This window comes from Cervus canadensis, chromosome 28 (genome assembly GCF_019320065.1).
Source record: "Cervus canadensis isolate Bull #8, Minnesota chromosome 28, ASM1932006v1, whole genome shotgun sequence".
In the NCBI taxonomy this organism is placed as follows: domain Eukaryota; kingdom Metazoa; phylum Chordata; class Mammalia; order Artiodactyla; family Cervidae; genus Cervus; species Cervus canadensis.
Window position 1 is genome coordinate 40,088,835 of NC_057413.1, and position 21,228 is coordinate 40,110,062.

Consider the following 21,228-nt stretch of genomic DNA (forward strand, 5'->3'; position numbering starts at 1 on the left):
CCCAGGGCCTTTGCACCGGCTGTTCCCGTGGCCTGAACACTCTTCCTCCAGATATCTGCATGGCGCCCTTCCTTACCTCCTTCAGGACTCTGCTCAAATCCCACCTTCTGAGAACGGCCTTCTCCGACCAGCCTGTGTAAAACAAAACCACTCCTCAGCCCCCACCATCCCTCCCTGTTCCCCCCGCTTCCCTGTTCTTCCCCAGAGCCTTTGTCACCTTCTAACACACTTGATCATTTACTTTTTTGGCCAGTTTCTTGTCTTGCCAGCCCTTTAGAGTGTCAGCTCCTCGAGGTAGAGAGCTTTCTGGCTTGTTCACACTGTAGCACGGAGCTGCACTGGAAGGATCAGGGCTGCAATTAAAGCCAGGAGTGTCTGGCTCAGTGGCTGCCCGCCCCTGCCTCTGCAGGGTAACGGGCAGGTGGGTTTCAGCCTCACAAGGGAAGGGATGCAGTGCCCACTCTCCCCGCCAACCCCGGACTGTGCAGTTGCCCCAGGGCATCTAGTGGGACAAGATGTCCTTCAAAGACCGAGTGCGTGCTTCTTGCCTTTCTCTGCCTAGCCGTGGCCCCAGAGGTCTCCTCAGCCAGGAAGGGGCAGAGAGTGAGTGCTGCTCGGGGTGGGGGGGGCCCCTCCTCCCTGCTCAGAGTTCTGTGCCTTCGGGAAAACCTGCGGTGCACGCCCCAGGAGCATCGCCCCCAGGGCGGGCAGACCTGGTTCCTGCCCCTCCAGACTGGAGATGCAGAGGGCTCGGGACAGGACACACCTTGTCAGGACAGAGCATCCGCCTGTGGGATGAGTGGTCTCGAGGAGACGCACCCACAGCAGAGAGGACAGGGCCCTGTCTTTCCACCAGCTCCCACCCCGTCTGTGGAGCCTGAGACGGGGCTGTGGTTAGAGTGGGTCACTGGGAGGTGGTCCCTGGAAACACTGAGCGTGTGGAGGTGAGGCAGGAAGCGTTCTTGATTAAGCAGGTTCCCGCTGTGGGCAGCGGCGTCTCCATCCAGCGGGCCCCTCAGAGAAGCAGTGTAGGACACGCCCCAGATGAGCCCCCAGGAAGGTGGGGAGCCGGGGTGTGTGTCCACCAGGTCAGCTGGTCGTTACCTGAGGCTGCCCCAACTTCCCTCTTCCCGGCTTGATTTTCTTTAGCTGTTGTTAACGTTTATCATCTAATGAGTGATATTATCCACTGCTTGGTTTCCTGCTTGCGCTGCAGTGTAGGCCCCGTGGGGGAAGCCTGGTCTCCTTCCCTGCTCAGCCTGCAGCACCCAGAACGGGCTTCCAGGCTCCCTAGAGGTGGGTGGGCCTAATGAGATGTCACCCCACCCGCTTGGCCTGGGAGCGGGGTAGCGCAGAGCAGAAGGGAGGGCCTGGGGCCTGGTGGAGCTGGAGGAAGAGGGGAAAGGCTGGGGAGGGTGAGGAGCTGAAGTCTGGGGTCTGAGGAGCGGCTGGGAGGAGGGGAGGGGAGGGTCCCTTCCACCCTTTCCTCCTGGGATGGGCCCACCCATTTCCTTTAGCTCTGTGTCTCTCGGAGGTCTGCCTTGCTCAATCTCCCCATTTGCTTCCATCCCTTTGCTGCCTCCCCGCCTTGGGGTTTATAGTTTCTGGAGGCAGGGCCTCTGGGGACTGTCCGGGTCACCCACCTCACAGGAGATGGAGATTGGGTAGTCTGGTTTTTAGATCCAATGAGAAGAAGGCAAGATGAAGCCAGGTCTGGGACTTTCTCTTTCCAGGGTACCTGGAGACCTGGGGTTCTAGATGAAGCCCAGCCATCTCATGGAAAGCGGTCCTAGCTGGGGTGCTGTAACAGATCGCCACAGATTGGGCGGTTTAAACAGCAGACACTGATTTCTCACAGTGTGGAGGCTGGGAGTCCGACATCGAGGGCCTGTTGGGGCCCTGGTGAGACCCGTCTTCCGGGCTTGTCGACAGCGGCCCTGCTGTGTCCTCACCCGGCGCCCCCATCTGCTGGAGCCTGGGGAGAAGGCGCGTCCCTCCCTTCCTCCTCTTAACATGGACGCTGATCCTGTTGGATTGGACCTCACCCTGTGAACTCATTTAACTTTAATCACCTCCTGAAAGCCTGTCTCCAAATGCAGTCACTTCGCGGGGATAGAGCATCACTGTATAAACTTGAGGGGACACGGTTCGGTCCTTAGCAAACATCTGCGGGAATGTTGGTCCATAGAGGGGAGAAGGAGATGTGAGGGCATCCAGGGAGATGCTTCCTTGGTGGCTCAGAGGGTAAAGAATCTGCCTGCAATGCAGGAGACTCGGGTTCTGTCCCTGGGTGGGGAGGATCGCTTGGAGAAGGGAAAGGCAACCCACTCCAATATTCTGGCCTGGAGAATTCCATGGACAGAGGAGCCTGGCGGGCTACAGTTCATGAAATCACAAAAAGTCGGACACAGCTGCAGGACTAACACCAGGGAGATCACCCAGACAGCCTCCTGTTTTGAAAGCTCTGAAGCTCTGGGGAGTGTGTGTAATAATACCCACGGTAATAATAACGGTGAACTCACACCAACTCCGTGGGGTTGGGGGTAGCATCACCTCTATTCTGCAGATAAGGAAACTGAGGCACAGAGCATTTAAGCCATTTGCCAAAGTCACACCACCCGTAAAGTGGCAAAGCTGGGATTCGAACCTGGTTGCCCTGTCCGGCCCCACGGCAGGGCCGTAACCGGCTGCTCTTAGGGCTGACCTGGGGGAGAGCAGGCTGCCTCCTGAGACAGCGAGGCGTGGTTGAAGGCGGGCGTGCTGAGGAGCTGCACCAGGGTGTGGGGTGAAGTGGGCGTCTTGGGGGCACTGAGCTGGCCCTCGAAGGGAAGCAGGGCAGTTTTGCGGAGAGGCGATCCGTGGGAAGGAGGATGGCATGCACCCCAGGCCGCAGGGAAGGTGTGAACAGAACCCGGAGTCAGCTTGGCGGTGTGTGTCACAGGGAGGGCCGAGAGGACAGCGTGTTCCAGCTGACCTGGACCCTTCCTGCTGCCTCGGAAGCCCCAGCAGGGGCTTGTGAGGGTCCTTGTGTGGCCCCAGGCCAGGCACAGTGAACTCGTTCATGTCTGGGTGACCTGAGGATTGGGGAGCTGTGGGAACGTTTGTGGAAGCTGAGGCCCGCCCTGGGTGAGGGCACGCAGCTCTGGCTTCCCGGGGCCCCGTCCAGGTTTGAGCTGAGCTGGTCCTTTCGGCCAGGAGGGCTAGGGTGACACCCGTGGAATGACTCTGGGCACCGGAGCAGGGGAGGGACTCACCCCTGGGTCTGCCTCTGACCCTGCCTCCCCCCTGCTGTGTGACCTTGGACATGTTATTTAACGTGTTTGAGTCTCAGAGAAGGCAGAGAAGTCACCACCTATTTCAATGTGGTTTTTTTAAAGTTTATTTATTTACTTTAATTGGAGGCTAGTTAACTTTACATTATTGTGGTGGTTTTTCCATACTTCGACATGAACCAGCCATGGGTGTACATGTGCCCCCCATCCTGAACGCCCCTCCCACCTCCCTCCCCACCCCACTCCTCTGGGTCACCCCAGAGCACCGGCTTTGAGTGTCCTGCTTCATGCATTGAACTTGTACTGGTCATCTGTTTTACATACGGTGATATACATGTTTCACTGCTATTCTCTCATCTCGTCACACCCTCGCCTTCTCCCACAGAGTCTAAAAGTCTGTTCTTTAAAATGGTGTCTCTTTTGCTGTCTTGAATATAGGGTCGTTGTTACCATCTTTCTAAATTCCATATATATGTGTTAATATACTCTATTTATACTGTGTTTCTCTGACTTACTTCACTCTGTATAATAGGCTCCGGTTTCGTCCACCTCATTAGAACTGACTCAAATGCATCCTTTTTCATAACTGAGTAATATTCCATTGTGTATATTTTGGGGTTGTTATGATTCATTTATATATTTAATGGGTTGTTATGAGGATTAGAAATAGAGTGTATGAAGAGACTGGCACACAGTGGGTACTCAGAAATGGTTGTGGTTGATGTGAAGGGAGAGTGAAGCAGGGGGGTGACAGGCCGAGGCTGTTGACACCTATTTTGTCTGTACTTCGGGTCCCTGAGGAGGGAGGGCACCTCCCCAAGGGCAGAAACATCACGGGGAGTCATGGAGGAAGAGACCGTGGAACTGGACCCTGAGGGTTGACCAGGAGGAGAGGAAGGGGCCCAGAGACAGAGGACAGGAGGAATCTGGGATCCCCACTCTTCTGGGATGCTGGCTCTTGGTTCTGTCTTTATCAGCATTTATTGGACATCGACTGTGCAGGTGACTGTGTTTGACTCTAGAGTACAGAATTCAGTGTTTCTGCTATTTACTGAATGAATGTTCCAAAAGGTTGACATTTTTTTCATTCATTCAATAAATAAGTCTTGTGCACTTACTATGTGCCAGGCACTGCTCTGGATGTTGATAAAATAAGCAGAGAGTCAGACAAAATCGCTAGGCTTACAGAGTTGATGTTTTAAGTGGGAGAGGAAGACAGCAAGCATGATGACTACTGTGTTGAGAGACTGTCGCATGGTGACAAGTGTTATGCAGATTGCAAAAGTGAGGAGGAAAGGGAGAAAGGAGGAGAGCTGGGGCGGAAAAAGAGTTGAGAGTTGAAATGGGGGGAGGTCAGGACATTGGAGCAGAACTGGAAATCTGGGGGTGGGGGGTGGGGAACCATTCCTAGCAGGTGCAAAGGCCCTGGGGTTAGAACAGCAAGGAAGTCAGTGGAGCTGGAGGAGATAAAGAATGGTAGGAGGTGAGGCCAGAGGGGCGAGGGGAGGGCCAGCAGGTCATGCAGGGCCTCCTGGCAAGGAACTGGACTCCTCAGCAGAAATGGGGAGCCATGGGAGGAATGTGAGTAGTGTGCTGGAAGAGTCAGATTTAGCTTTTACCACTTTCCTCCTGGCTGCTGCCTGGGGAACAGACCAGGGTTGGGGAGAGACAAACAAGGTCAGAGACAGGAGGACCAGGCTACTGTGGGGAGGTGGGGGCGCTGGGGCCAGCGTGGCTGAGGGTAAAGCTCGGGACCTGCTGATGGGCTGGGTAGAGGGTGGGAGGAGAAAGCGGAGCTGGATGACTCCGAGGCCTGTGGTTTTTAGTGGCTAAAGCCGTGCAAGCCCACACCGTGCCGTCCACACCGGGCCTGCCCTCCCCGTTCCACCCCTGAGGCTCATGTTCCTAACTCTTCTGTCCCTTCTCCAGGTCAGGGGTTGAGGGAACGTGACCACAGCCTCTGCCCTCAAGGTCTTTTAAAGGCAGCTAGCAGTGGGCTTGGGGCCTGAGGGGGGACACCTTTCACGCTGGGGCTCCTTTCTCTCTAAAGGCAAGGTCAAGGCCAGCATTGAAACTTCAGATTTTCGGAGGGGTCTGTGTTTTTCAAAAAGAGCTTACTACCCTTTTATTATTAGATCTTTGAAGGCTCAGGTATTGTTTTCTCATCATACGAGTTAGAAAACTGGGACCCCCATGGGGCAAGCTGGCTTAGATCTGATTGGTCAGCAGTCAAGCTGGGGCCAGAGCCCCGCACCGCTGATGCCACACCTATGCCAAGGGCTGCACCATCCTTGTGGGCCGGAAAGGCCTGGCACCTCCCGTGACTCCACAGAGAGGTTAGTGTTGGTGTTAGCTGCTCAGTCATGTCCGACTCTTTGTGACCCCGTGGATCACAGCCTGCCAGGCTCCTCTGTCCATGGGATTCTCCAGGCAAGAATCCTGGAGTGGTTTGCCATGCCCTTCTCCGGGGGATCTTCTTGACCCAGGATTCAAACCCGGGTCTCCTGCAATGCAGATAGAGAGGGTCCACCCTGAAAAGGGACCCCCACCCCCATTCCAGCAACAGAGGTGACAAATCCGTAGTGAGAGCTGGTAGTCTCCTTGAGTCAGGTCTCAGCCCCTGGGTGCTCATCTGCACTGTGGGGGTGACGACGGCCCCCGCCTTCCAGGGCTGCGGTGGGGGTTAGAGCCGTCAAGACGTGCGAACAGGCCTTGGCCCCAAGTCTGCGCTCCACAAATGCCAACTGTTGTCATTAGGGATAAAGGGCTTTCTGGGCCTCACAGCTTTACAGCCACATCGAGGAAGGTCAGATGGGCGCTGTGCCCGTTTGATGGGCTGAGGAGCGCTGAGCGCGGATGGGGCTCACCCACTGGGAGCAGCAGATTCTGGCCACACTGGCTTCCTGACCTGAGAGAAGCCACGCTCCGTGACGGCAGCCCCTGACCGCCGTTCAGGGAGGCCCCGGCATTTGCCAGAGTGAGGCCGCCCGCCTGCACCCTGAGTGGGGGCATGAGGCCATTTGGAGGAGGCAGGGGTGAGTTGGGGTGGTGTGTCTGGCCACGCGGTGCTGGAGGCTCCCATGCCTCCTCCCACTTCCCCATCCCGATGCTGCCTGCCTGGCCTCCTGGGCCACCTCTGCGCGTCCGTCCCAGGGTGAGAGTGGGCTGGGTCCTCTCCTCTGTCTCATCTAATCCTTCAGTCTGGTTGCATCACTCACATTTGACAGCAAGGCCCAGCAAGGCCATGTGAATTGCCCGGCATCACACAGCATCTTGGTGGCAGAGCAGGAATCCCAAGGCTAGAGCTATTTCCACTGCACATTCTGCCTCAGCCGGGAGCCAGGAGACCCTGCCTGCATCCAGGGTGGGACCACAGCCAGTTCCACCCTCCCTGGATTGGACAGGGTGGAGAGTGGCCTTTGCTCTCATTCATTCCCTCCTAGCCTGACTTGCCAAGTCTTGACTGCTGTCCCCTCCCTCCACACTTCAAGTACAACCTCGTCTTGGCTTCCAGCTTACTCAGCGCTCCTCCAACACCTGGAGCCTGGAGGCTTTTTTTTTTTTTTTAATTGCAGGATAATTGCTTTACAATACTGTGTTGGTTTTTTGCCATACATCAACATGAATCGACCATAGGTATATATATATGTCCCCTCCCTCCTGGACCTCCCTCCCACCCATCCCGCCCCTCTAGGTTGTCACAGAGCTCCTTGAGTCATACGGCACATTCTCACTGGCTGTCTGTTTTACGTTTGTAGTGTATGTTTCCATGCTACTCTCCGTTCGTCTCACCCTCTCCTTCCCCTCCTGCGTCCACACGTCTGTTCTCTATGTCTGCACCTCCCTTGCAAGGCTGGAGGCTTTTTAAAAAGAACATGCAGTTTATGCAAGGCAAAACCTAAAAGGCACAAGAAGACCCATGGTGAAAATGCCCACTCCCATCCCCCAGCCACCCAGTTCCCCGAAGGCAACCACCATTACTCAGCTTTCCAAAAATACTCTCTGCTCCTGTATTTCCCCCCATAGAAATGGAAGCATCCAGGCGCACGGTGCCGAACCAGGCTCGTTTCGCTTTAGTGACATAGCTTGGAGGGTTCCTTCCATTCAACACCAGAGCATTCTGTTGCAGGCCTGCGTCGTGATTTACTTAACCGGTCCCCTGTGGCCAGGCATTTGCGTTGTTTCCAGCCTTTGGTTCCTATAAGCAGGGCTGCAGTAAACAAAATTGAGTGGCATCAGGTCACCTAGCTAGCTGGAAGGTAAAATTCCCAGGGGTGGTGCATTTCCCTCCAACAAGGTTGTATTGAATCCCTTCCCCACCACCAGGGGTGGGTCCAACCGCTCCTGTGATGGGGATGTCCCTGCCCCCACCTCCAGCTGCTGACTCCAAGGGTTCTGGGTGGGCTCTGACCCCAGGATACTTATTTACCTACCCCCTTGGGGGTCCTTCATTAAACATCCCTGCCCTTTACTGCTCCAAACCTAAATTCAAAATGTTCTTTACGAAGCAAGTATTGCTTTCTAACTGAAAAGTGCCAAATTAAGAAGAAAAAAATTCAGACTCATTTCTTTCTCCCTTGATGAATTCAGCTGCCTTCCCGCCCACCCACCACTGCTGTGCATGAGTGTGGGAAAGTGTGTCTGAGGCTTTGCCAAGGTGAGAGGAACAAGATATATTTAGTGCCTGCGAGGAGTGGGGAGGCAGTACTGGGTGGTTACTGGGAAAAGAGCACCCAGCTCTGGACAGATGGGGAGGCTGAGGCCCCGGAAGGGGAGGGCCACCCAGCGCTGAAGCCTGTAGAGACTGGCCTCTCCCTGCCCGCGCTGCCCGCGTCCTCACTGGCCAAGGCTCCTAGTGTCGGAGGTGTGCCCGGCTCGAGGTTCACAGCTGCTAATATGGTTGTTACCAAAAGGGGGGGGGTCCAGCTGCTTGCCACTCTAAAGCCACTAAAGAGGCAAGGTTGGCCGAAGGTTTGCTTTATTTTGGAGGCTGGCAACCTTGATGGGAGGGCAGACGCTTGTCCAAAGGCCGACTCCCCGCCACCGACAATCAGGGGGGCAAGAGCTTTTATAGACGGAGGGAGGGGACTACACACAGAAACAGTGCAGTCCGCTCTGACAGTCATCTTGAAACTGGTCGTTCGGTGGTCTAATCAGCGTCATCTTGGTTTTTTAAAATTTTTTTGATTTTCTGTTGGAGTATAGTTGATTTACTGTCGTGTTGTGCAAGCTTTAGGTGTGCAACACAGTGCTCCAGTTATACATATATTTATTCTGTTTCAGATTCTTCACTCATATTACAGAATGTTGAGTATAGTTTCCTATGCTCTATGGTAGGTCCTTGTTGGTTGTTTTTTTTTAAATAATGATTTTTTATTTTATTTTTTAAAAATTTGATTCTGTTTTACTTGTTGGCTGTTCTGGGTCTTCATTGCTGCAGGCGGGCTTTTCTCTAGTCGTGGCGAGCGGGCACGACCCTCCTTGCAGCGTTCAGGCTCTAGGGCACACGGGCTCCACAGTTCTGGCACACAGACTCTGTTGCTACACAGCGTGTGGGGTCATCCCGGACCAGGGTTCCAATCTGTGTCCCCTGCATTGGCAAGTGGATTCTTAACCCCTGGACTGCCAGAATCTGGTTGTCTATTTTATGTATAGTAGTGTGTGTATGTTAATCCCAAGCTCCTAATTTATCCTTCCCTCTCATGTTACCCCTTTGTTAACCTTCAGTTTATTTTAGAAGTCTGTGAGTATGCTTCTGTTTTATAAATAAGTTCATGTGTATCGTTTTTTAAAAATTAGATCCCACATATGAGTTATATATTTTACATAGTAAGAAAATCTCTGGGTCTATCCATATTGCTGCAAATGGCATTATTTCATTCTTTTTATGGCTGAGTAGTATTCCACTGTATATATGGACCACGTCTTCTTTATCCATTCACCTGTTGATGGACATTCAGTTTGCTTACATGTCCTGACTACTGTACGTTGTGCTGTGATACAGATACACAGGGGTGCGTGTATCTGTCTGAAGTATGGTTTTCTTTGGATATATGCCCAGGAGTGGGATTTCTGGGCCATATGGTAGTTCTGTTTTTAGCTTTTTTAAGGACCCTCCACACTCTTTAGTGGTTGTATCAATTCCCAGCAGCAGTGTAGGAGGGTTCCCTTTTCTCCACACCCTCTCCAGCATTTATTGTTTGTAGACTTTCCGATGATGTCATTCTGGCCGGTATGAGATGACGCCTCATTGTGGTTTTGGTTTGCATTTGTCTGATAATTAGTGATGTAGACCATCTTTTTGTGTTCTTTTTGGCCATGTGTATGCCTTCTTCGGAGAAATATCTATTTTAATCTTCTGCCCATTGTTTGACTGGGTTGTTTGTTTTTTGACATAGAGCATCTTGATCGTTTTAAGCACAGTTCATCTTTAGTTCCAGCATCAGTTTGTTCCCCTCTCTTTGAGGCCAGCTCTTGGAACTGTGGCAGCTTGTCATGGCTATAGTCAGTCACCATGTAGTTAACTTCTCCCACCTGGTGGGGGTTTTATTTGTAAGCGTCTATAAGACAGCTCACAGGATACGGCTCAGAATATTATCTATAGTCCTTGAGGAGGAACTAATGGTCCTTGACTATGTTTAATGACTTAACCATTATTATTTAGTCTTGTTGACTGTTTTCCGTTGTTTCTGCATTTTCTCATTTATTTCTCTGATTAAACTTACTCATTGGAAGTTTTTCCGAAGACAAAAGGCAGGCTGAGGACATGAGGGACAAAGACCACAGGTTTCTGCTCCATTTCAGTACCCCCTTTTCCTTGATACTCCTCAGTCTTGAGGAGGGACAGGTACAGAAGAAGAGAATAAAGTTCTGGACAAAGAGGTTAATCACAGACTTGGTAGAGGAACCCTGTTTTAGTTCCATTTCTGTTCCAGTTTTCCCCAAAGCTTTGAGGGAATGGTCCAACATCTGCTATGGAGACTTTCTACTGAAGTGGGGCATTGTGAAAGTAAAAGCATTAGTCGCTCCATCATGTCCGACTCTGAGATCCCATGGACTGTAGCCTGCCAGGCTCCTCTGTCCCTGGGATTCTCCAGGCAAGAATACTGAAGTGGTAGCCATTCCCTTCTCCAGGGGCTTGCTTAGTCACTTCACTCGTGTCTGACTCTGTGCGACCCCATAGACGGCAGCCCACCAGGCTCCTCCATCCCTGGGATTCTCCAGGCAAGAATACTGGAGTGAGTTGCCATTTCCTTCTCCAATGCATGAAAGTGAAAAGTGAAAGTGAAGTCACTCAGTCCTGTCTGGCTCTTAGCGACCCCATGGACTGTAGCCCACCAGGCTCCTCCGTCCATGGGATTTTCCAGGTAAGAGTATTGGAGTGGCATAGTGAGGCACAGTCTTCCATAATTTTGGGAATGGACACAAAGTTGGAAATAATCTCAACTTCCAAACTTAGCATCAACATTTTGTATTGTGAAAACATTACCTCTCTCTTTGATTACTTGGTCATAATACCTGGACAAACATTTGAAAATCAGTAGACATATTACAATGAGGATAATAATCAAAATGCATCTTGTATTATTCTTTGAATGTGTTGTTTCCCCCTTAGTGGTTAAAGCAGATATACAATGTTTGTTTGTATATCAAACATATATACAGTGTTTGTTTGCAAGACATACAATGTATGTTTCCCCCTTTAATGACAAATCTTTCCATAGAAAGCACTGATAATCAATATATTTTTCCAGCATTGCCAGCTGTTGCTCAGTTGCCTGCACTGGCTCCTTTCAGGTCCCTCGGTGCTAGGCCTATTTTTTGTTTATTGGCCTAGTTTTCCATGATAGGGGAAACTAATCAGATCCAACAAACAAGAACAGAGGTGTTCTCACGGGGAAACATTTGATAGGCTATCCATTTTAGCACTAATACTCAATTGTAACACAAGCATTGTACATATGCTTTTAGTTTTTTTTTGTTGTTCAGTCACTCAGTCATGTCTGACTCTTTGCAACCCCATGAACTGCAGTATGCCAGGCCTCCGTCCCTCACCATCTCCTGGAGTTTGCTCAGACTCATGTCCATTGAGTCAATAATGCCATCCAACCATCTCATCCTCTGTCATCTCCTTCTCCTCCTGCCTTCAAAAATCTTTCCCAGCATCAGGGTCTTTTCCAGTGAGTCGGCTTTTCATATCAGGTGGCCAAAGTACTGAAGCTTCAGCTTCAATATCAGCCCTTCCAATAAATATTCAGGGTTGATTTTCTTTAGGATTGATTGGTTTGATCTCCTTGCATCCAAGGGACTCTCGAGAGTCTTCTGCACCACCGTTTGAAGGCATCAGTTCTTCAGCACTCAGTCTTTTTTATTGTCCAACTCTCACATCTGTACATGACTACTGGAAAAATCATAGCTTTGACTAGATGGACCTTCGTAGGCAAGGTGATATCTCTGCTTTTTAATACACTGTCTAGGTTTGTGATGGCTTTTCTTCCAAGGAGCAAGTGTCTTTTAATTTAATGGCTGCAGTCACCATCTGCAGTGATTTTGAAGCCCCGAAAAATAAAGTGTCTCACTGTTTCCATTGTTTCCCCATCTATTTGCCACGAAGTGATGGGATCAAATGCCATGATCTTCTGTTTTCGAATGTTGAGTTTCAAGCCAGCTTTTTCACTCTCCTCTTTCACCTTCATCAAGAGGCCCTTTAATTCCTCTTCGCTTTCTGCCATTAGGGTAGTGTCATCTGCATATCTGAGGTTATTGATATTTCTCCCGGCAATCTTGATTCCAGCTTGTGCTTCATCCAGTCCGGCATTTCTCATCATGTACTCTGCATATAAGTTAAATAAGCAGAGTGACAATATATAGCTTTGATGTATTCCTTTCCCCATTTGGAACCAGTCCATTGTTCCATGTCCATTTCTAACTGTTGCTTTTTGACCTGCATACAGGTTTCACAGGAGTCAGGTAAGGTGGTCTGGTATTCCCATCTCTAAGAATTTTCCACAGTTTGTTGTGATTCTACACAGTCAAAGGCTTTAGCATAGTCAGTGAGGTAGAAGTAGATGTTTTTATGGAATTCTCTAGCTTTTCCTATTATATAGTGGATGTTGGCAATTTGATTTCTGGTTCTGCCTTTTCTAAATCTAGGTTGAACATATGGAAGTTCTTGGTTCACATACTGTTGAAATCTAGCTTGAAGGATTTTGAGCTTTACTTTGCTAGCATGTGAAATGAGTGTGATTATGTGGTAGTTTGAACTTAAAGCCAGCAGTGATACACATCATAAATAATTGTACTCTATGATAACTTCACTAGAAAATTCTTTCCATCCTAAGCATTGGGGTCAAAAATATGGTTTGAAGCAAAACAATAACTTTCCATTGTGCGTGCTCAGTAGTGTCCGACTCTCTGCAACCCCACAGACTGTAGCCCTCCAGTCTCCTCTGTCTTCTGTCCCAGCAAGAATACTGGGGTGATTTGCCATTTCCTACTCCAGGGAATCTTCCTGACCCAGGGATTGAACCTGTGTCTCCTGCATTGGCAGGCGGATTCTTTACCACTGAGCCATCCGGGAATCCCAGCTTTCCATTAGAATTCTTTAAATTTCTTACCTAGTTCAGCAGTAGGATCTGAGAGTTATTAAATGTTGTCCATATTATTTAACTTACCAAATAATCCTAGTTAGAGCTTCCCTGATAGCTCAGCAGGTAAAGAACATGCAGTGCAGAAGACGCAGGAGACATGGATTCGATCCCTGGGTCAGGAAGATCCCCTGGAGGAGGAAATGGCAACCCATGGACATTCTTGGGTTCTTGTCTGAAAAATCCCATGGACAGAGGAGCCTAGTGGGCTACAGTCTATGGGGTTGCAAAGAATTGAACCTGACTGAGCAACTAAGCAAGACAAATCCTAGTTACTTCACTATTTCTTCTGAGTGTCTGGGAGCCCTTTGGAATACGCAAAGTTAGCTCGAGAAAGAAACTTGAAGTCTGTTATCCAAAGCAGCTCGATATTCTAGGAAACTTTGGGGGAGAACAAAAACCAAATTCTAGTCTTATACCAGCTTACTATTAATAACAAAGATTCATTTAAATCCAATCTAATCTTAAATCACTCCTGACAGCATACAAAATTCTTTTCTCAGAGTCCCCCCTCCACTTTTTTCTGCAAATCTTTCATCACTTTTTGTATCCATATGATTCATCCCTTATTTTTCTCCATCTGAAAACAACTAGCTCTAGGACAAAACTATTATCATAATTTTTTCTTCAACAAAAATATCTGCATTCTTTATACTTTTTCTCATTGACAACAGATATCCTATTTGCTTTACAGACTGAAATGCTTCATTTTTAGTAGCTTTCATCACATATTTCAATTTTTAACCCATAAAAAATTTAACAAAGCCAAGAAACAAGTAATTGAACTGTTAGGCCAGCATTTACTGATTGGCAAACTTAAGAACATATTCCATAACCTCTAACAACTTACATTTTTCTCATAACCTAATTTCTCTTTAATATGGTACAAGATGCATGTTTAATAAACCCAACATCTTTTGAAGTTCTGCTAATTAACCCAAGGCTGAAGTCTCAGGCAAAGTGGACTTTGTTTGTATTTCAAGGACATGATGAGAGTTAACTTCAAGTTTTCTCCCAGGCGTATTTTTGTTCTCTCAGAATTTTGTCAGAATTCTGAAAACAGTATTTTACCAAGCTAGCTTTTTCTAACTACATATGCAAAAAGAACAAGAAGAATTTCAAAATTCTTTTGGAATTTCAGAAGAGTTTCATCTCAACCAATTTTCTCCAGAGTCTAAAGAATACTATTGTCATATATTGTTTAAAAAATTAGCTTTGAGACTTTCAGTTCAGTTCAGTCTCTCAGTCTGACTCTCAGTCTCACTGTTTGCGACCCCATGGACTGCAGCACGCCAGGCCTCCCTGTCCATCACCAGCTCCCAGATCCTGCTCAAACTCATGTCCATCGAGTCAGTGATGCCATCCAACCATCTCATCCTCTGTCATCCCCTTCTCCTCCCTCCTCATTCTTTCCCAGCATCAGGGTCTTTTCCAAGGAGTCAGTTCTTCACATCAGGTGGCCAAAGTATTGGAGTTTTGGCTTCAGCATCCATACTTCCAATGAATATTCAGGACTGATTTCCTTTAGGATTGATGGGTTTGATCTCCTTGCAGTCAAAGGGACTCTCAAGAGTCTTCTCCAACACCACAGTTCAAAAGCACCAAATCTTCAGCACTCAGCTTTCTTTATGGTCCAACTCTCACATCCATACATGACTACTAGAAAAATCATAGCTTTGATTAGAGGGACCTTTGTCAGCAAAGTAATGTCTCTGCTTTTTAATATGCTGTCTAGGTTGGTCATAGCTTTTCTTTTATGAAGCGTCTTTTAATTTCATGGCTGCAGTCACCATCTGCAGTGATTTTGGAGCCCAAGAAAATAAAGTCTGCCACTGTTTCCATTTTTTCCCCATCTATTTGCCATGAAGTAATGGGACTGGATGCCATGATCTTCGTTTTCTGAATGTTGAGTTTTAAGCCAACTTTTTCACTCTCCTCTTTCACTTTCATCAAGAGGCTCTTTAGTTCTTCGCTTTCTGCCATAAGGGTGGTGTCATCTGCGTGTCTGAGATTATTAATATTTCTCACGGCAATCTTGATTCCAGCTTGTGCTTCATCCAGCCTGGCACTTCTCATGATGTACTCTGCATATAAGCTAAATAAGCAGGGTGACAATATACAGCCTTGATGTGCTCCTTTTCCAAATTGGAACCAGTCTGTTGTTGCATGTCCATTTCTAACTGTTGCTTCTTGACCTGCATACAGGTTTCACAGGAGGCAGGTAAGGTGGTCTGGTATTCCCATCTCTTGAACGATTCTGAGACTTTACTGGTGGTCCAGTGGTTGAGATTCTGTGCTTCCACTACAGGGGTACAGGTTTGATTCCTCACTGGGGAACTGGGATCCCACATGCCACACGGTGTGGCCAAATAATTTATCTTTTTCCTAAAAATACAAATTAAAATGAACAAAAAAAGTTACCTTTTTCTTTTAGTGACCTCATTGCTAAAACTTTTCTGTTCACACACATGGAATATGCACTCACACACCAGAACTTCACAAATCTTCCAAGAGGATGGCATGGAGTCCCAAATAAATACTTTCCCAACACAAATTGTCCTCAGCTTCAGACACATGTCAGAACCAATTGGCAAAATGTCCAAATAGCACTTCGAGCTGAAAAGAGAAGTTTGCCTGGGTGCATACTGGTGGACTTACTCAGTCTTGGAGCCTGTCAGCGGGTCTAGATGCCTGTTTCCGTTCCACCAAGGAAAAACGTACATTGGCAGCCAGTTATGCCGAGCAGGGGAGAAATAGGGCAGATCCCCGAAACAAATGGTTTCAGCAGCTGCTAGGAATGTCCCCCCAAACCCACCTCCTGGGGCCAGCTGACCACAAGCAGCGGGCTCCTCACAGCCGCCCCAGCATGTGGTCGTGGGAGGACCCCCCGGGAGCCAGGCACTGTGAGTGCAGCAGCCCCGCAGTGGGTGCCAAAAACTGTTGTCAAACGTAGGGGTCTGGCTGCTTGCTGCTCTAAAGACAGGAAAGAGGCAAGGTTGGTGGAAAGGAAAGGTTGCTGTATTTCAGAGCCGGCAGACTGGCAGGGAGGGCAGACTCCTATCCAAAGGCTGACTCCTTACTCCCTGACAATCAGTGGGGAAGAGCTTTTATAGGTGCAAGGAGGGGGCTGCTTGCAGAAACAACACAGGCAGCTCTGACAGTCATCTTGAAGTTGGTCATGTGGTGGTCTGATCACTGTCATCTTGATTGTTTTAAGTACAATTAATCTTCAGTACCAGGGTCAGGTTATTCCCATTTCTTCGAGGCCAGCTCTTGGAATTGCGGCAGCTTAGGTCATGGCTGCAGTGAGTGTCTATAAGACAGCTCACAGGATATGGCTCAGAGTGTTATCTATAGCCCTTGAGGGGGAGCTATATGATTTTGACTTTGCTTAAAGCCTAAACGATTATTATTTAGTCTTGTTGGACTTGTTTAGTCTTGTAGACTTTCAGTCTTGGTTCTGCATTTTCTCGTTTCTCTGATTAAACTGATTCGTTGACTGAAGTTTTTCCACAGACAGAAGGCAGGCTGAAGACATGGGGGTCAAGGATCAGAGGGTCCTGCTCCATTTCAGGGTCAGGCCCGTCCTGGACTCACTGCCCCTTTGAAGACCCTGGCTCTCTGTGTTCTGTCTCCTGACTACTGAGCCATGCTTGTTAGAGCTGGCAGTGAGGTCTGGGTGGGGGTGGGAGTCGGGCAGCGCCTGGCCCAGCCTGGGGGCAACACACGGCCTAGATTGGAGAGCCGTGATGCCTGCCGACAGATCCAGGGCACACGGAGCCACCCCAGTGTCTGCACAGATTGCAGTGGCCTGACCTGTGGGCCCGAAGCCCCGTGTCCAGGACTCTCAGCAGACACGTAAGTGGCTAGTAGAGGCTTTGAGACTGTGCACCAGGGCAGCCAGAAGGGCATTTCCAGGAGCTCCGCAGCTCAGAGGACTGAGGAGGCGCTGAGCCTGGGCACGAGGCGGGAGGTGGCCTCCTGCCAGCTTCCCGACGGGCTTGGGTCCAGGCGCCGGGTGGGGCTTCAGGGAGATTCTAGGGGCTTGAGACCAGGGGTTCTGCATTGATTGGGGATGGCGAGGCAGGGCGGGGAGGAGGAGCTGAGGTGGGTCTGTTGGGCCTGGTGCAAGGATTCAGCTGTGACAGGTGGGCAGTGCCAAGGGGGAAGATTGAGAAGCCTTCTGGGGTTCATTTGAGCCCCAGGGGGCCCTAACAGGGTGTCCGGTCCTGGGGAGGGGGTGTAGGACATGCACAAAAGTAGATGTGGTTTCTGCCTTTGAGGGGCTGTGTGTGTCTATGAAGCAAACCGCAGATTTATATAAAGTAAATATGCAATTATGTGGCCCGAGGTTTTATCTCTAAGAGTCCAGGAGCATAAAACCATCTGGAGACAGCATGGTTCTGGTGGGGAGAGGAGGCAGTCTTCTTAGAGGAGGTGCCCACACTGGATCTGGAGGACAGACTTGGGGGAAGGGGAGGATGGGAAGGATATGGAGTGAAGGGCTCGTGGAGGAACAGCTGCGGGGTGGGCACGAGGGGTGCCACAGGGTGGATATTAGGGTTACCCTGGGGATGAGGAGCCGGTCTGTAGACAGGAAGCCCCCAGACAACTCAAGGCTCACGCCTGTGGAGTCCCGTAGCCCATTAGGGCCCTGGGCCTGGAATGGGGCACCTGGGACGCTCCCCTCATCTCCAGGGGTCTCTCTCCTGCCCTCCTAGCGCGTGAGCAGCCCGCGTGCTGACCGCCACTGCCCACCTGTCCACCGCACCACTGCCGCACCATGTCTGGCTCTTACGACGAGGCCTCGCTAGCTCCGGAGGAGACCACTGACAGCTTCTGGGAGGTGAGTCTTAGGTGCTCCACGGGTCCCAGGCACCCGGCAGCCTGGCTGCGTGGAGACCAGGCTCCCAGCCACCCACGACCTCAGCCCTTGCCCCTCAGCCCTTGGGGCCCCTCGGGAGCCCTCCATGTTCAGCAGGCGGTGGTTGCCATGAAGTAGTTCCTACAGACCACCGCTGACCCTGCAGAGACCCTGTAGAATTCAGTGTGGAGCAGGGCCCTCCTGACCCTGCCCTGGGGGCCCTGGCTCAGACTGCTGTTTGCAAGGAGTTCACAAGGGCAAGTGCTGCACTTTACAGCTTCCTGGGGTTTCACAGCTGTGCCCCCCCAACTCTGTGCCATGGGCAAGGGGCGGGGCACTGGTGCCAACGTGCCCTGGGGACCCCGCAACCAAGAGGCGGAGCCAAGCCAGCATTGCTGGAGCCTCCCCAAATATCTGAGACCCAGAAAGGCATTTTCCATTGGCTTCCAAACCCCTAAGTGCCGCAAACTGCCAAACCTAAATTAATAAGTGTTTAATGAGATGTCTACAAAACATAATATTATGTCAAGAAGCTGCAGCTCAACTCAACGCTTATATGACTCTATATAAATATAATAGATTTAGCACGGCAAGAACAGAATGAATAATTCATCTGAGTCCAAGTCCAAATTATAAATATTCTTCTGCACTTGGTGACAGCCAGGAAATTCTGTTTAAAGCGGGACGGAGAGCGTCCAGACGGTAGGGTGTGAGGCGGGGTGTCCGAGCCTCCCAAAGCGGGAGGGCTCGGACCCCCAGAGCGTTAGAGCGGGGCGGCCCGGGAGGCCTGGCGGGGCGCCTCCTGCAGGACGCGACGGCCAGGGAGGGCGGGCGGCCGGGCGGGGGGTGCGGGGGGCCCGCGGGAGTCGTGCTCGCTGCTCCGCCGCCAGGTGGGGAACTACAAGCGGACGGTGAAGCGCATCGATGACGGGCACCGGCTGTGCAACGACCTGATGAGCTGCGTGCAGGAGCGCGCCAAGATCGAGAAAGCCTACGCGCAGCAGCTCACCGACTGGGCCAAGCGCTGGCGCCAGCTCCTCGAGAAAGGTGCCCCCTCTCCCCTCCGTGCCCGGCCCGGGCGCACACCCAGGCGCTAACCAGCCCTCCACTGCCCAGTTCCGGGAGCACCGAGCCCCTGGATGCTCCTGCAACCTCCCATCACTGGGTCTTTGCAGGCGCCGGCCCTTCCCGCGCACTCTTCCCCTCCCAAACTACCCAGGCCTCCCTGTCCCTGGTCAACTCCACTTTCTGCAATTTTGGATTGGATTGGGGAGGGGGGGAAGACTTTTCTTTTCTTTTTTTTTTTTGGTTGCGCCACGGGGCTTGCAGGATCTCAGTTCCTTGATCAGGGATTGAACCCCAGGTCCACCGGGCAGTGAAAGCCTGGAATCCTAATCACGAGGCCACTAGGGAATTTACAAAACTTTTTATTTTGCAATAATTTAAGCTTAGGGAAAAACTTCTAGAATAGTACAGAGAATTACCTACCTTTCACCCAGACTCACCAGCTCATATTTTATCAGGTTTGTTTTCTCACACCCTCTCTATTTATAGGCATGTCTTTTCTGAGCCATTTAAGTTGGAGACATGCCCCTTCACCCTAAATCCTTCACCGTATTGCTGAAGAATAAGGACATTTGTTTATGTAATCATAGCTCAACTGTCAAATTCAGGGCGTTTAATGTGGCCCACATACAAATGTTATGGTAGCTGTTGTTTGCCCTGGTCCAGATCCGGTGGGTTGTCTGGGTCCAGTGGCTTCCTGTTACGTCACCAGTTCATTCTTCACTTTTACATTTCCGTCTACATTCCTAGAGCACCAAGAGCTGGCCTGTGAGAACTCATGGGGTCCAGGTTGTCCCCCGTGGGCCTCACAAGCTAATGGGGGAGACAGGGAGCAGGCCCAGAGGCAGATGCTACCTACATATAAGAAGAATTCATGAGGGCTACTAGCGGAGCTATGTGAGGATAGAGTATTCAGAGAAGGCTTCCTGGAGGTGGTGGCTGTTCTTGGGCTGTTCTGGAGGATGGATAAAACTATCGGGAGAGCAGAGGAGGGCGTTCCTGCTGCCATGGGAAGTGTGGGGAAAGCCTCAGAGAAAGGAGGCATGAAGGGGGGCCTCTGGGCAGGGGGTGATGAGGACCTGGTGGCCCCCCGGCCGTTTCCCCAGGCCCACAGTATGGCAGCTTGGAGCGGGCCTGGGGTGCCATAATGACGGAGGCCGACAAGGTGAGCGAGCTGCACCAGGAGGTGAAGAACAGCCTGCTGAACGAGGACCTGGAGAAGGTCAAGAACTGGCAGAAGGATGCCTACCACAAGCAGATCATGGGCGGCTTCAAGGAGACCAAGGAGGCTGAGGACGGCTTCCGCAAGGCCCAGAAGCCCTGGGCCAAGAAGATGAAGGAGGTGCCTGGTGGGCAGGCGGCTGCCACGGAGGGGGCGAGGCCGGGCGGCAGGGCTCTGGGGGGGCAGACTGAGCCAAGAGAGGGCGTCTGCAGATGCTGCGGGCACCGCACTGCCCCCCGGGATTGTGCCCATGGGGAGCAGCACTGCCTGCCAGGAGGATGCATGCACAGATGGGCCCAGCAGTGCAGGGTCATATGCGCAGGTGGGTGGGCACTGCCCCCTGATACCTGGAGCCGGGGCCTGCACCGCTTCTGCCTTTTAAGGGTATATACACACACAGCTCCCGGCGGAGCGGGCAGGAGGGACGTGTGGACAGTGATCTCGTTGGCTCCTGCATGCGAGTAGGCGCCCTGCCCCCTCACCTCCCTCCCCACAGCTAGAGGCAGCCAAGAAGGCCTACCATCTGGCCTGCAAAGAGGAGAAGCTGGCCGTGACCCGGGAGATGAACAGCAAGACGGAGCAGTCAGTCACCTCCGAGCAGCAGAAGAAGCTGCAGGACAAAGTGGACAAGTGCAAGCAGGATGTGCAGAAGGTGCTGGCCAGCCCGGGGTCTCGGGGCCCCGTGGAGGGGGTGGCGGCGGGGCGGGGAGCTGCAGGCCTGGGCCTCACTCCCGCTTTGCCCTGGTGCCCGTAGACGCAGGAGAAGTATGAGAAGGTGCTGGACGACGTGGGCAAGACCACGCCCCAGTACATGGAGGGCATGGAGCAAGTGTTTGAGCAGTGCCAGCAGTTCGAGGAAAAGCGGCTGGTCTTCCTCAAGGAGGTGCTGCTGGACATCAAACGTCATCTCAACCTGGCCGAGAGCAGCAGGTAGCTGGGGGTGGCGGGGCGGGAGCGGGGGCAGCAGGGCTTCCCAGCCCTCGTTCCAGTGGCAGGAAGGGGAGGGCAGGGCCGCAGGGGCCGGTGGCTGCCTGGGTGAGCGCTGACGCACGCCAGATCCTCAGGACAGGTGCTTGGATGGATGGGTGAGCGACTAAGATGGGGATGGAGAAGAGTGCCCACAGGGCATGCCTGGAGCTGCCCACTCAGAGATTGCAC

General features: G+C 51.3%; 1 protein-coding gene across 3 annotated transcripts in view; it reads left to right on the forward strand.

Annotated features, from left to right (window-relative positions):
- Window positions 1–21,228, forward strand: part of PACSIN1 (protein kinase C and casein kinase substrate in neurons 1) — a 64,811-nt gene that overhangs the window by 38,565 nt on the left and 5,018 nt on the right. For all 3 annotated transcript variants that reach the window (XM_043450550.1, XM_043450552.1, XM_043450551.1), the window contains exons 2-6: window positions 17,641–17,765; window positions 18,674–18,830; window positions 19,955–20,190; window positions 20,567–20,722; window positions 20,825–21,000. In XM_043450550.1, the coding sequence (XP_043306485.1) occupies window positions 17,703–17,765; window positions 18,674–18,830; window positions 19,955–20,190; window positions 20,567–20,722; window positions 20,825–21,000 (788 nt within the window). In that variant the 5' untranslated portion in view covers window positions 17,641–17,702. The remainder of the gene's footprint in view (window positions 1–17,640; window positions 17,766–18,673; window positions 18,831–19,954; window positions 20,191–20,566; window positions 20,723–20,824; window positions 21,001–21,228) is intronic.